General features: G+C 43.7%; 1 protein-coding gene across 3 annotated transcripts; it reads left to right on the top strand.

Moving 5' to 3' along the window:
* The first annotated feature begins 6,422 nt into the window (after positions 1-6,422).
* Positions 6,423-12,883, top strand: LOC120042694 (uncharacterized protein C18orf19 homolog B-like). 3 transcript variants are annotated; one of them, XM_038987492.1, is made up of 5 exons: positions 6,423-6,560; positions 7,182-7,216; positions 7,362-7,834; positions 10,635-10,746; positions 11,623-12,883. In XM_038987492.1, exons 3-5 carry the CDS (start codon positions 7,392-7,394, stop codon positions 12,160-12,162), a joined length of 1,095 nt encoding a protein of 364 aa, XP_038843420.1. In that variant the 5' UTR covers positions 6,423-6,560; positions 7,182-7,216; positions 7,362-7,391; the 3' UTR covers positions 12,163-12,883. The 3 variants fall into 3 exon arrangements, with proteins under 3 accessions (XP_038843420.1, XP_038843421.1, XP_038843419.1); XM_038987493.1 differs by lacking the exon at positions 6,423-6,560 and adding an exon at positions 6,780-6,842; XM_038987491.1 differs by lacking the exon at positions 6,423-6,560 and having other exon boundaries at positions 6,796-7,216.
* Positions 12,884-13,438: the final 555 nt, after the last annotated feature.

Below are 13,438 nucleotides of genomic sequence, written 5' to 3'. Positions count from 1 at the left end.
CCAGCCCACTGTCTATATTATTTAATACCAGCTGGTTGCCCTACCCCAGCCCACTGTCTATATTATTTAATACCAGCTGGTTGCCCTACCCCAGCCCACTGTCTATATTATTTAATACCAGCTGGTTGCCCTACCCCAGCCCACTGTCTATATTATTTAATACCAGCTGGTTGCCCTACCCCAGCCCACTGTCTATATTATTTAATACCAGCTGGTTGCCCTGCCCCAGCCCACTGTCTATATTATTTAATACCAGCTGGTTGTCCAGCCCCAGCCCACTGTCTATATTATTTAATACCAGCTGGTTGCCCTGCCCCAGCCCACTGTCTATATTATTTAATACCAGCTGGTTGCCCTGCCCCAGCCCACTGTCTATATTATTTAATACCAGCTGGTTGCCCTACCCCAGCCCACTGTCTATATTATTTAATACCAGCTGGTTGCCCCAGCCCCAGCCCACTGTCTATATTATTTAATGCCAGCTGGTTGCCCTACCCCAGCCCACTGTCTATATTATTTAATACCAGCTGGTTGCCCTGCCCCAGCCCACTGTCTATATTATTTAATACCAGCTGGTTGCCCTACCCCAGCCCACTGTCTATATTATTTAATACCAGCTGGTTGCCCTGCCCCAGCCCACTGTCTATATTATTTAATACCAGCTGGTTGCCCTACCCCAGCCCCAGCCCACTGTCTATATTATTTAATACCAGCTGGTTGCCCTGCCCCAGCCCACTGTCTATATTATTTAATACCAGCTGGTTGCCCTGCCCCAGCCCACTGTCTATATTATTTAATACCAGCTGGTTGCCCTACCCCAGCCCACTGTCTATATTATTTAATACCAGCTGGTTGCCCTACCCCAGCCCACTGTCTATATTATTTAATACCAGCTGGTTGTCCTGCCCCAGCCCACTGTCTATATTATTTAATACCAGCTGGTTGCCCTGCCCCAGCCCACTGTCTATATTATTTAATACCAGCTGGTTGCCCTGCCTCAGCCCACTGTCTATATTATTTAATACCAGCTGGTTGCCCTACCCCAGCCCACTGTCTATATTATTTAATACCAGCTGGTTGCCCTACCCCAGCCCACTGTCTATATTATTTAATACCAGCTGGTTGCCCTACCCCAGCCCACTGTCTATATTATTTAATACCAGCTGGTTGCCCTACCCCAGCCCACTGTCTATATTATTTAATACCAGCTGGTTGCCCTACCCCAGCCCACTGTCTATATTATTTAATACCAGCTGGTTGCCCTACCCCAGCCCACTGTCTATATTATTTAATACCAGCTGGTTGTCCTGCCCCAGCCCACTGTCTATATTATTTAATACCAGCTGGTTGCCCTACCCCAGCCCACTGTCTATATTATTTAATACCAGCTGGTTGCCCTGCCTCAGCCCACTGTCTATATTATTTAATACCAGCTGGTTGCCCTGCCCCAGCCCACTGTCTATATTATTTAATACCAGCTGGTTGCCCTGCCCCAGCCCACTGTCTATATGATTTAATACCAGCTGGTTGCCCTACCCCAGCCCACTGTCTATATTATTTAATGCCAGCTGGTTGCCCTGCCCCAGCCCACTGTCTATATTATTTAATACCAGCTGGTTGCCCTGCCCCAGCCCACTGTCTATATTATTTAATGCCAGCTGGTTGCCCTGCCTCAGCCCACTGTCTATATTATTTAATACCACCTCAGCCCTGCCCCAGCCCACTGTCTATATTATTTAATACCAGCTGGTTGCCCTACCCCAGCCCACTGTCTATATTATTTAATACCAGCTGGTTGTCCTGCCCCAGCCCACTGTCTATATTATTTAATACCAGCTGGTTACCCTACCCCAGCCCACTGTCTATATTATTTAATGCCAGCTGGTTGCCCTGCCCCAGCCCACTGTCTATATTATTTAATACCAGCTGGTTGCCCTGCCCCAGCCCTGCCTCAGCCCTGCCTCAGCCCTGCCCCAGCCCTGCCCCAGCCCTGCCTCAGCCCTGCCCCAGCCCTGCCTCAGCCCAGCCCTGCCTCAGCCCAGTCCTGCCTCAGCCCTGCCCCAGCCCACTGTCTATATTATTTAATGCCAGCTGGTTAAGCTTCGCCACCTCAGCCCTACCCCAGCCCTACCCCAGCCCTGCCCCAGTCCTGCCCCAGTCCTGCCCCAGCCCTGCCCCAGCCCCAGCCCTACCCCAGCCCTACCCCAGCCCTACCCCAGCCCTGCCCCAGTCCTGCCCCAGCCCTGCCCCAGCCCCAGCCCTGCCCCAGCCCTGCTCCAGCCCTGCTCCAGCCCTACCCCAGCCCTGCTCCAGCCCTACCCCAGCCCTGCCCCAGCCCTGCCCCAGCCCCAGCCCTGCCCCAGCCCTGCCCCAGCCCTACCCCAGCCCTACCCCAGCCCTGCTCCAGCCCTGCCCCAGCCCACTGTCGTCATAGGGGATCATGAGAGGCAACCATTACCACTAAATAAAGTTATTCTCTTCTACAGGGGGAGTTTTCACCTCATCCAACGTGCAAAAGGCTAAATAGCTCTGGTTCCCAGCTGTCCACTGTAAACCACAGAAGAGTCTCACACAATATTGGCCTATATTTTAAGAAAGCGATATCACCACCTGCTGGTAGCACTGCAGGCTGGTAGTATACTGTGAATAACCACATCACATGTGTGAGTTCCACAGTTCACATATTTATTAAGGACTTGTGGTTGGACATGGTGAAGTTGGATTGGTTATTTATTAAGGACTTGTGGTTGGACGTGGTAAAGGTGGATTGGTTATTTATTAAGGACTTGTGGTTGGACATGGTGAAGTTGGATTGGTTAAAAGGACTTGTGGTTGGACGTGGTGAAGTTGGATTGGTTATTTATTAAGGACTTGTGGTTGGACATGGTGAAGTTGGATTGGTTATTTATTAAGGACTTGTGGTTGGACGTGGTAAAGGTGGATTGGTTATTTATTAAGGACTTGTGGTGAGTGTTGGATTGGTTATTTATTAAGGACTTGTGGTTGGACATGGTGAAGTTGGATTGGTTATTAAGGACTTGTGGTTGGACATGGTGAAGTTGGATTGGTTAAAAGGACTTGTGGTTGGACGTGGTAAAGTTGGATTGGTTATTTATTAAGGACTTGTGGTTGGACGTGGTAAAGTTGGATTGGTTATTTATTAAGGACTTGTGGTTGGACGTGGTAAAGTTGAATTGGTTATTTATTAAGGACTTGTGGTGAGTGTTGGATTGGTTATTTATTAAGGACTTGTGGTTGGACATGGTGAAGTTGGATTGGTTAAAAGGACTTGTGGTTGGACGTGGTAAAGTTGGATTGGTTATTTATTAAGGACTTGTGGTTGGACGTGGTAAAGTTGGATTGGTTATTTATTAAGGACTTGTGGTTGGACGTGGTAAAGTTGGATTGGTTATTTATTAAGGACTTGTGGTTGGACGTGGTAAAGTTGGATTGGTTATTTATTAAGGACTTGTGGTAAAATTGGATTGGTTATTTATTAAGGACTTGTGGTTGGACGTGGTAAAGTTGGATTGGTTATTCATTAAGGACTTGTGGTTGGACGTGCTAAAGTTGGATTGGAACATAGGAGATAGGGATAAATCTATTAAACCAATACATCTCAAATAAGGAAAATAAGGAAATTACGTGACATCTCAACATAATTAACTAAAATATACATGAAAAATAGCAAACAAACGTCCTCTTAACTTGGAAGCAAACAACAAAGACTTAAAAACTACACTACTGAGTATAACAGGGTAAATCTGCAACTATAGCTACACATCTTCCTTTAGACTTGTCCTTTGTCTAATGGCTGGAAGGTCTCATCATAAATAGTATTTAGTGGGTTACCTGTCTCTCTGCTGGACATAATACATTCCTATGGGATTTTCACTCGGCACAGCCAGAAGAGGACTGGCCACCCCTCATAGCCTGTTTCCTCTCTAGGTTTTTTCCTAGGTTCTGGCCTTTCTAGGGAGTTTTTCCTAGCCACTGTGCTTCTACACCTGCATTGTTTGGGGTTTCAGGCTGGGTTTCTGTACAGCACTTTGAGATATCAGCTGATGTAAGAAGGGCTTTATAAATACATTTGATTTGATTTGACCTAAAGTGACGTGTACAGGGCAGGTTTCCTGTAATTTGTCTTAAATTTACACACAAAATTATATCATTATATATCATTGCAATCAGTAAACTTCAGGGAACACTAATATATATAAATGACTTTTTAGAGTGTTTACGTGTAAACTATTGGAACTAGCCACGAAAACATTTACAAAAAGCAGTAATTTGGCACTCGCTTTCACCATTTTCTACTAAACGTTTAAAGGATATGTATATATGGCATTTTGGGGCCATTTGATATTTTGTTTTACTAGACCCCCTCAAACATTTTAAGTCATCATTGGGCTGTATGTACCAATTATGTGTGGAGATATGGCCAAGTGAATCTAGTCCAATATGACCCCCTGCAGCTGAATGGCCGCCATATTGGAAATGGCCGCCAGGGGGTAATGGACTAAATCTGTGATGGCACTACAGCCAAAAAATACCCCCTTTAGACATGCCCCAGCTGTGTGTGAAATGTGATGGCTCTATCAGAAAGTCCACAATTCTTTCCCGTAGCTGCTAGACTATGGTCAAAATGACCTCAATATGACCCCCGTAAGGTGTTAGGGTTGCGAAAGTTCAACTGAGATAGGAACAATAGTACACCTGAACTTGGTTAAAATAATTGTTTAATTCAAAAGTTAATAAATGGCAAATACAATTTCCGTATATACGGGTTCAATGTTTCATCACGCAGGATAAGACAGAGAACTGATTTGTTTCTGACAAAGATATTATATTATACTCTGACAGAGGTTAGTTCCCACTTCCGAGCCGGCCTGTCAGAGTAGAGACTGGGCGTGGTTTAGACTTACCCAGCCTATCGTTGATGTTGGCGCCTTAAGCCAGTCCTGGCCCCTTAGCGCATGTGATGTCCCGACGCTGTTGCTGTGTAGATTACGCTCCTTCACCCCAAAGACTGAGGTCAGACAGTTTTATAACATTGTCTGAGATATCTGCACCTGTATACAATGGCCACTGTTCGCTCAAGGCTAACTACAGCTTCCCAGCATCTTATCTGAGCTAACTGTTACTTCCAGCACACACACACAGACATCCAGGCGCCCAGAACAACAGGTTGTCAATATCAAATCACATTTGTTATAGTATTCAATCACATATAATACAGTTGCTAATCACGTTTGTTATAGTATTCAATCACATATAATACAGTTGCTAATCACGTTTGTTATAGTATTCAATCACATATAATACAGTTGCTAATCACGTTTGTTATAGTATTCAATCACATATAATACAGTTGCTAATCACGTTTGTTATAGTATTCAATCACATATAATACAGTTGCTAATCACGTTTGTTATAGTATTGGGTTATAGTGTATGACTCAGAACCTCACATATGTTTTTCGTGTGTATCGTTTATCTGTTATTGTCTGGTCAGCAGTCTCCTGATTCACCCCCCTCCTGTGTCTCTCTAAGATTAGCACAGTCTCGTCACTCAGTACAGCGCCCACCTGCTGATACATTTGTTTCATACCCACACATATTTCATACACACACACATTCAGACTGCTTGTTCATATCTTATGCTCAGATACATTTGTTGCAATTTCAGGCTGTGGCCTCATGGTTAGACAGAGCACTTTCAAACTTTAATGCATAAGAAGCCCTACTAGCTTATAGTTAGTTAAGCATGTCAAAAAACCTTATAAAAACCCCACAATGGTCTTCCCAGACAGCACACATACATCTCGCCGACGTCGGCCCGATGTATACATTATACATTGGGCTGATGTAGTATGGAGAGCGTTGGCACATTGGCAAGATGACGTCACCATATTTGCCCTTCAGCCGCTGTTTGGTCGACGCACGTCAAAATACTGGCAAAAATAATAAAAAATCAATATGCTTTACATTCAGCAGACACCACTTACATTAGTGACTGCATACATTTATGTACTTTTTATTTGTTCATACTTCACCCCCGTGGGAATCAAACCCACAACCCTGGTATTACAAGCACCATGAGCTACCACCTGAGATACAGGGGACTATACCTAGACTATAAGTGATTTTGTTTGTGGGTAAAATGAAGAGAGACAATTCAAGTTAATGTCAAGTTTATTAGGCTTTTGCTATACCATCAAGTTGTTAAAAGATCTGCAGCACAGAGACGAGAGGAACAGAGAAACATCTGGTTGTTATCCGCTGGACTAGAGGTTTGTATCTCTTTCATAGAAATGGAAATTCTGACTGAAAGGTTTCAGGCATTTCGGGAAGTGCTGTTTTTACGCAGTTTACAGACACCAAATCTCGCGACAAATGAACTAGGAATCCCATGATGCATTGCGCGGTCCGAGGACACGCGGATCCCCTCTATCTCTGCTGTAAGGTCTTCTACTGACAGGACGGTCATTCTATGTACTTATGGCTCATACAACTACAGAAAACACTTTTGACTGGATCAAACACCTCTTGAATTTCAATGTATGTATTCCGTTACGTGTGAGCTTTGTCACGTAGTTTTACAACTTCCCGAGAAATGTAAACAACTACTTTGCCAAGTGTCGGCTAGCTAACTTAGCTAGCAAGCAAAACAACCCGAGTTGGCTTTCTGTCAGAATCAGGCATTAGCCAGACAACTAACGTTAGCTAACCATATCTAACACTGACCCGTGTTTACACTGGGTTGTTCTGGAAGCTTTATAAGTGAAGGAAGTTTGCTGTCCTCCAGACTCCCCCCAATGTCAACCACACAGAAGCCACTGCGTATGTGACAGCTAGCCAGACAGCTAGCTCTAGAAAGATAACTTTAGATGTTTTGCAAGTTCTGTAGCTAACCTTTGCACATGTAACTTGGCTAGATAGCCACTTAGCTAGCTGACTAGCTACTTACTATAGTTGGCTTGCTAGCAAAAAAAAATATTTGCCTTGTTAGCTATATATCCGAACATGGCTGTGTGTAGCTAGTAAACGTAGTTTAAACCAGAACTTTGGTTGTTTTGCTGAGAATCATCCACAGTAGTGGCCACTGGATTAGTCTGTTGTGGCTAACTTCTGTGCTTAGATTGTGTTTATCATATTTCTATTTGGACGTTTTCATTTCAGGTGCTGGATTAATGGTTGTCCTACTCTAGTTGGAGGTATGTTTTGGTATTATGTCTTATCATCAGATACGTTTCTTCACTCTGATTATAACGTTTCCTAACTTAATATATACTTATCAACATAAATGATTACTCCTCTTGTAATTGATAGTCATTTGTAAACTATGTGTGCTCTCTGCAGGCTCTGGTCAAACGTCTCAGGGAGGAGGAGATGCATCGTGTTCTGTCCCAGGGTGCATTGCGGCAGGTGGCCTACGTGCGGTCCGTGATCGTGGGCCTGTCGGTGTGTGAGGCTCGCCTGGCCGTGTCGGTGTGTATTGTAGGCCGCCTGCCCACCGGGCCCGGCCAGCGCTGGGTCAGTACCTCAGCCTTTAACAGGGCAGTGGAACGGCCCAAGCTCCAACCGGAGGACCAGGACCCACCCGGCCTGGCTGGAACAGAGCCCGTCTACGGGGCAGAGTCCTCCAAGCTGCCTGTGGAGGCCCTGCCGGAGGCCCCGCCGGAGGCCCCAGAGATAGACCCTCTGCAGGACAAGTCCATTGGTCTGGTCCAGAGATTCAAGAAGACCTTTAAGCAGTATGGGAAGGTGATGATACCTGTCCATCTCCTGACCTCCAGCGTCTGGTTCGGGACCTTCTACTATGCTGCTATGCAGTGAGTCACCTGTCTGGTCTAATCTCCCTGGGGATTCCATTATATGTGGGGCTAGGACAGTCAATTAGTCTGACATAATGTGGGGCGATGACAGTCAATTAGTCTGACATGTGGGGCGATGACAGTCAATTAGTCTGACATAATGTGGGGCTAGGACAGTCAATTAGTCTGACATAATGTGGGGCGATGACAGTCAATTAGTCTGACATAATGTGGGGCTAGGACAGTCAATTAGTCTGACATAATGTGGGGCTAGGACAGTCAATTAGTCTGATATAATGTGGGGCTAGGACAGTCAATTAGTCTGATATAATGTGGGGCTAGGACAGTCAATTAGTCTGACATAATGTGGGGCTAGGACAGTCAATTAGTCTGACATAATGTGGGGCTAGGACAGTCAATTAGTCTGACATAATGTGGGGCTAGGACAGTCAATTAGTCTGACATAATGTGGGGCTAGGACAGTCAATTAGTCTGACAATGTGGGGCTAGGACAGTCAATTAGTCTGACAATGTGGGGCTAGGACAGTCAATTAGTCTGATATAATGTGGGGCTAGGACAGTCAATTAGTCTGATATAATGTGGGGCTAGGACAGTCAATTAGTCTGACATAATGTGGGGCTAGGACAGTCAATTAGTCTGACATAATGTGGGGCTAGGACAGTCAATTAGTCTGACATAATGTGGGGCTAGGACAGTCAATTAGTCTGACATAATGTGGGGCTAGGACAGTCAATTAGTCTGACATAATGTGGGGCGATGACAGTCAATTAGTCTGACAATGTGGGGCTAGGACAGTCAATTAGTCTGACTTGTTTTTTCCCCAGTCGAACAGTAACTGAATGTCTGTCTGCCACGGTCATGTGACTCACTGTTTTATAGAAGGTAACCGTTTTGGTGAGCAGGGTGGTGTACCTAATAAACTAGCCACTGAGTGTTTCACGTGAAGGCGCAGTATCTGGCCTTAGTTAACCTCTAACACCTCCCAAACCCGGATCCGGGAGCACCCCCATCAGTAGAAAAGCTACTAGCATAGCGTCACAAGTAAATACTAGCATCTAAATATCATTAAATCACAAGTCCAAGACACCAGATGAAAGATACACATCTTGTGAATCCAGCCATCATTTCTGATTTTTAAAATGTTTTACCGGGAAGACACAATATGTAAATCTATTAGCTAACCACGTTAGCAAAAGACACCACTTTTTTTACTCCACCAGTTTTTTACTCCATCAGTAGCTATCACTAATTCGACCAAATAAAGATATAAATAGCCACTAACCAAGAAACAACTTCATCAGATGACAGTCTGATAACATATTTATTGTATAGCATATGTTTTGTTAGAAAAATTTGCATATTTCAGGTATAAATCATAGTTTACCATTGCAGCCACCATCACAACTCTCACCAAAGCGACTAGAATAACTACAGAGAGCAACGTGTATTACCTAATTACTCATCATAAAACATTTCTTAAAAATACACAGCAATTGAAAGACACAGATCTTGTGAATCCAGACAATATTTCAGATTTTCTAAGTGTTTTACAGCGAAAACACAATATAGCGTTATATTAGCATACCACAATAGCAAACATCACAACAGCATTGATTCAAGCCAAACATAGCGATTACGTATAAACCACCAAAAGATATACATTTTTTCACTAACCTTCTCAGAATTCTTCAGATGACAGTCCTATAACATCATATTACACAATGCATATAGAGTTTGTTCGAAAATTTGCATATTTAGCGGCACAAATCGTGGTTATACAATGAGAAAAGTAGCCAAGCTGCAAAGAAAATGTCAGGAGAAATCTTGGGAAAGGCACCTATTCTAATCGAAAACTATTCATAAACTTGACAAAAAAATACAAGTTGGACAGCAAATGAAAGATAAATTAGTTCTTAATGCAATCGCTGGGTTAGATTTTTAAAATTAACGTTACTGCGTGCGCCAAAGCGAGACCGCACCATAATTCATGGCGGAATTATTATTTAACATTTGTCAACATAAGTACAAATTAACAGCATAAAGACTGCTTACTATTAGCTGAGCTTCCATCAGAATCTTGGGCAAGGTGTCCTTTCTCCAGAACAATCGTCTTTTGGTTGAAAGATGTCCTCTTGTCCGGTCGAAATAGCCGCTAATGTTAGCCACCAACTGGAGAGGTGTCCACCTCGTGAAAGCGCATGACAAAGAAATCCCAGAAAATCGCAATAAACTGCTATAAACTGCTATAAGTCGGTTTAAATTAACTACCTTATGATGTCTTTAACACCTATAACGAATAAAAACATGACCGGAGATATAGAACTACTAAAACGAAAGCGTTTGCAGGACGCCATTGTGATGTCTTCTTGCGCCAGGCGCACCGTTGAAAAGGACGGTACTTCCGTTCCACGGTCTTATATAAGGTCCCAGATTGCGCAATCCACTCCATTCAAATTCTCCCCGCTTACTGACATCTAGAGGAAGACGTATGCAGTGCATGTAGCCCGATGGCTTACATGGGGACTTATAAACTGACCTCAGAACAGGGACCTCGATTTCTGAAATCTCACTCCCTGACAGGAAATGTGCTGCAGAATGAGTTCTGTTTCACTCAGAGAAATAATTCAAACGGTTTTAGAAACTAGAGTGTTTTCTATCCAATAGTAATAATAATATGCATATTGTACGAGCAAGAATTGAGTACGAGGCAGTTTAATTTGGGAACTCATTTTTGCAAAGTTGAAATGGCGCCCCCATAGGCTCAAGAAGTTAATAACCTCACTGTGTATTTCACAGGGGAGTGAATGTGGTGCCTTTTCTGGAGTTTATTGGTTTACCAGAGAAGATTGTTGGTCTGCTGAATCACTCTTCTGGCGGCTACGCCCTCACTGCCTACGCCATGTACAAGGTAAGACTACTCACGGACTATGACTTGTACAAGGTAAGAGTACTCACGGACTACGCCATGTACAAGGTAAGAATCCTCACGGACTATGACTTGTACAAGGTACGAATCCTCACGGACTATGACTTGTACAAGGTACGAATCCTCACGGACTATGACTTGTACAAGGTACGAATCCTCACGGACTGACTTGTACAAGCTAAGAATACTCACGGACTATGACTTGTACAAGGTAAGAATACTCACGGACTATGACTTGTACAAGGTATGAATACTCACGGACTATGACTTGTACAAGGTAAGAATACTCACGGACTATGACTTGTACAAGGTAAGAATACTCACGGACTATGACTTGTACAAGGTAAGAATACTCACGGACTATGACTTGTACAAGGTAAGAATACTCACGGACTGACTTATACAAGGTAAGAATACTCACGGACTATGACTTGTACAAGGTACGAATACTCACGGACTATGACTTGTACAAGGTACGAATACTCACGGACTATGACTTGTACAAGCTAAGAATACTCACGGACTATGACTTGTACAAGCTAAGAATACTCACGGACTATGACTTGTACAAGCTAAGAATACTCACGGACTATGACTTGTACAAGCTAAGAATACTCACGGACTATGACTTGTACAAGCTAAGAATACTCACGGACTATGACTTGTACAAGGTACGAATACTCACGGACTATGACTTGTACAAGGTACGAATACTCACGGACTATGACTTGTACAAGGTAAAAGGATATGTACATACGACGCCCTGTCCAGGGAGCAGAAATACTCAGATTGCAACTTCAGCTTCAATTCACTTGTTCTACTGAACTTAATGCCTTTCTTTATCCTGATTTCCTTCAGATTGCAACACCTGCCAGATACACGGTGACTCTGGGTGGGACGTCCTTCTCAGTGCAGTACCTCCGTAAACACGGCTACTTCTCTACCCCGCCGCCCGTCAAAGACTACCTGCAGGACCGGATGGAAGAGACCAGGGAGAAACTCACAGAGAAAATGGAGGAGACTAAGGAACTGTTCTCTGAAAAAATGGAGGAAACTAAAGAACTACTCTCGGGGAAAATGGAAGATACTAAAGAACGATTGTCTGGTATTTCCGAAAAGATGGAGGAGACGAAAGAACGTTTCTCTGGAAAGATGGGGGAGACGAAAGAACGTCTCTCTGGAAAGATGGAGGAGACTAAGGAACTGTTCTCTGGAAAGATGGAGGAGACGAAAGAACGTCTCTCTGGAAAGATGGAGGAGACGAAAGAACGTTTCTCTGGAAAGATGGAGGAGACGAAAGAACGTCTCTCTGGAAAGATGGAGGAGACTAAAGACATATTCTCTGATAAACTACAGGAAACCAAAGACAAAGTGTCTTACCGAAAGAAACTAGATTAGTCTTGTTTACAAGTGGTTGTGAATAAACACACGTTTGGTGTCTTCAATGTGGTTGGGGTCAAAGACAGAATTAAGGGCACGTATTATGAACCTGTTGAGAGACGAATGAGTCCCAGACACTGTCCTTCTGCCATCCTGACTGCCCCAGTTAGTACCATTATACCTGCTATAAGGAGGAGGCATTTCTCAGTTCTATTAGAATACACTGAGGAGCATTATGAATTCTGGGTATGAAACAATAAACTTCTTGTTTAATTCAACATCGTCCATCAAAGCCTCATTGAGGCTGTACCTGCTTGTGTGTCTTTCAATCACGTTTTCTAATGTCTTTTTTTAATCCAATACCCAAAGTTTAATATATTGTGTATTATTTTTGTGTTCCTAATGTCTAATCAACTGAGAATTGTGCCTATAATAGGAAGTGTGATTAGAGAAGTCGGGTTGATTGGTTCCTTAAAGGGATACTTCTGGATGTTGGCAATGAGGCCCTTTTATCTACTTCCACAGAGTCAGATGAACTCATAGCCAAAATCCAGAAGTATCCTTTTAAGTTGCTCCGTGGATATTACAGAAATATAAAGCCAAAATGCAATAAAATGAAAACCCACAGTCTGAACAGAGGGGTGTTGGGTACCAGTTATTGGACTGTTAGTGTCATTTAAAATAATGTCTGGTATGATCACAATTTGCAATAAAGCAGAATATTGAGCTTCTAAACATCGTTCAGTTTCCTGTCTTCATTCCATGTGCTGAGTACGTAACTATGGAACGGTTCACTCCAAAATCATGTATGGAATTGAAAGCCCAACAACTGATTACCAGCAGCCTTGATAAAGGCTAAAGCTGTCGCTTTCAAGGAGAGAGACACTAATCCCAGACGCTTATTAGAAATCCTGCTACGACCTCCAACGAGCCGTCAAGACGTCAATACAGGACGAAGATCGAAGTATACCATGCCGGCTCTGACGCTCGTCGGATGTGGCAGGGCTTACAAACTATCACAGATTACAGAGGGAAACAGAGCTGAGAGCTGCCCAGTGACGCGAGCCTACCATACGAGCTAAATCCGCATCGAGGAAAGCAACACTGAACCATACATGAGAGCACCAGCTGTTCCGAACGACTGTGTGATCTTGCTCACCATAGCCAATGTGAGTAAGATCTTTGAACAGGTTAACATTCACAAGGCCGCGCTAACATCTGGCAAGTGTCTTCACTGACATTTTCGACCTCTCCCTGACCCAGTCTGTAATACATACGTTTCAAGCAGACCACC

The sequence above is a fragment of the Salvelinus namaycush genome, unplaced genomic scaffold, assembly GCF_016432855.1.
Source record: "Salvelinus namaycush isolate Seneca unplaced genomic scaffold, SaNama_1.0 Scaffold744, whole genome shotgun sequence".
Taxonomy (NCBI): Eukaryota; Metazoa; Chordata; class Actinopteri; order Salmoniformes; family Salmonidae; genus Salvelinus; species Salvelinus namaycush.
This window is presented reverse-complemented; position numbering and strand designations above follow the sequence as displayed.

Bases quoted from the DNA above. Each gene is read 5' to 3' on its own strand.
- LOC120042694 (XM_038987492.1), top strand. From the start codon at position 7,392: ATGCATCGTGTTCTGTCCCAGGGTGCATTGCGGCAGGTGGCCTACGTG. The intron at 7,835-10,634 runs GTGAGTCACCTG...TGTATTTCACAG, and splicing joins TTCTACTATGCTGCTATGCA to GGGAGTGAATGTGGTGCCTT. The intron at 10,747-11,622 runs GTAAGACTACTC...GATTTCCTTCAG, and splicing joins CTGCCTACGCCATGTACAAG to ATTGCAACACCTGCCAGATA.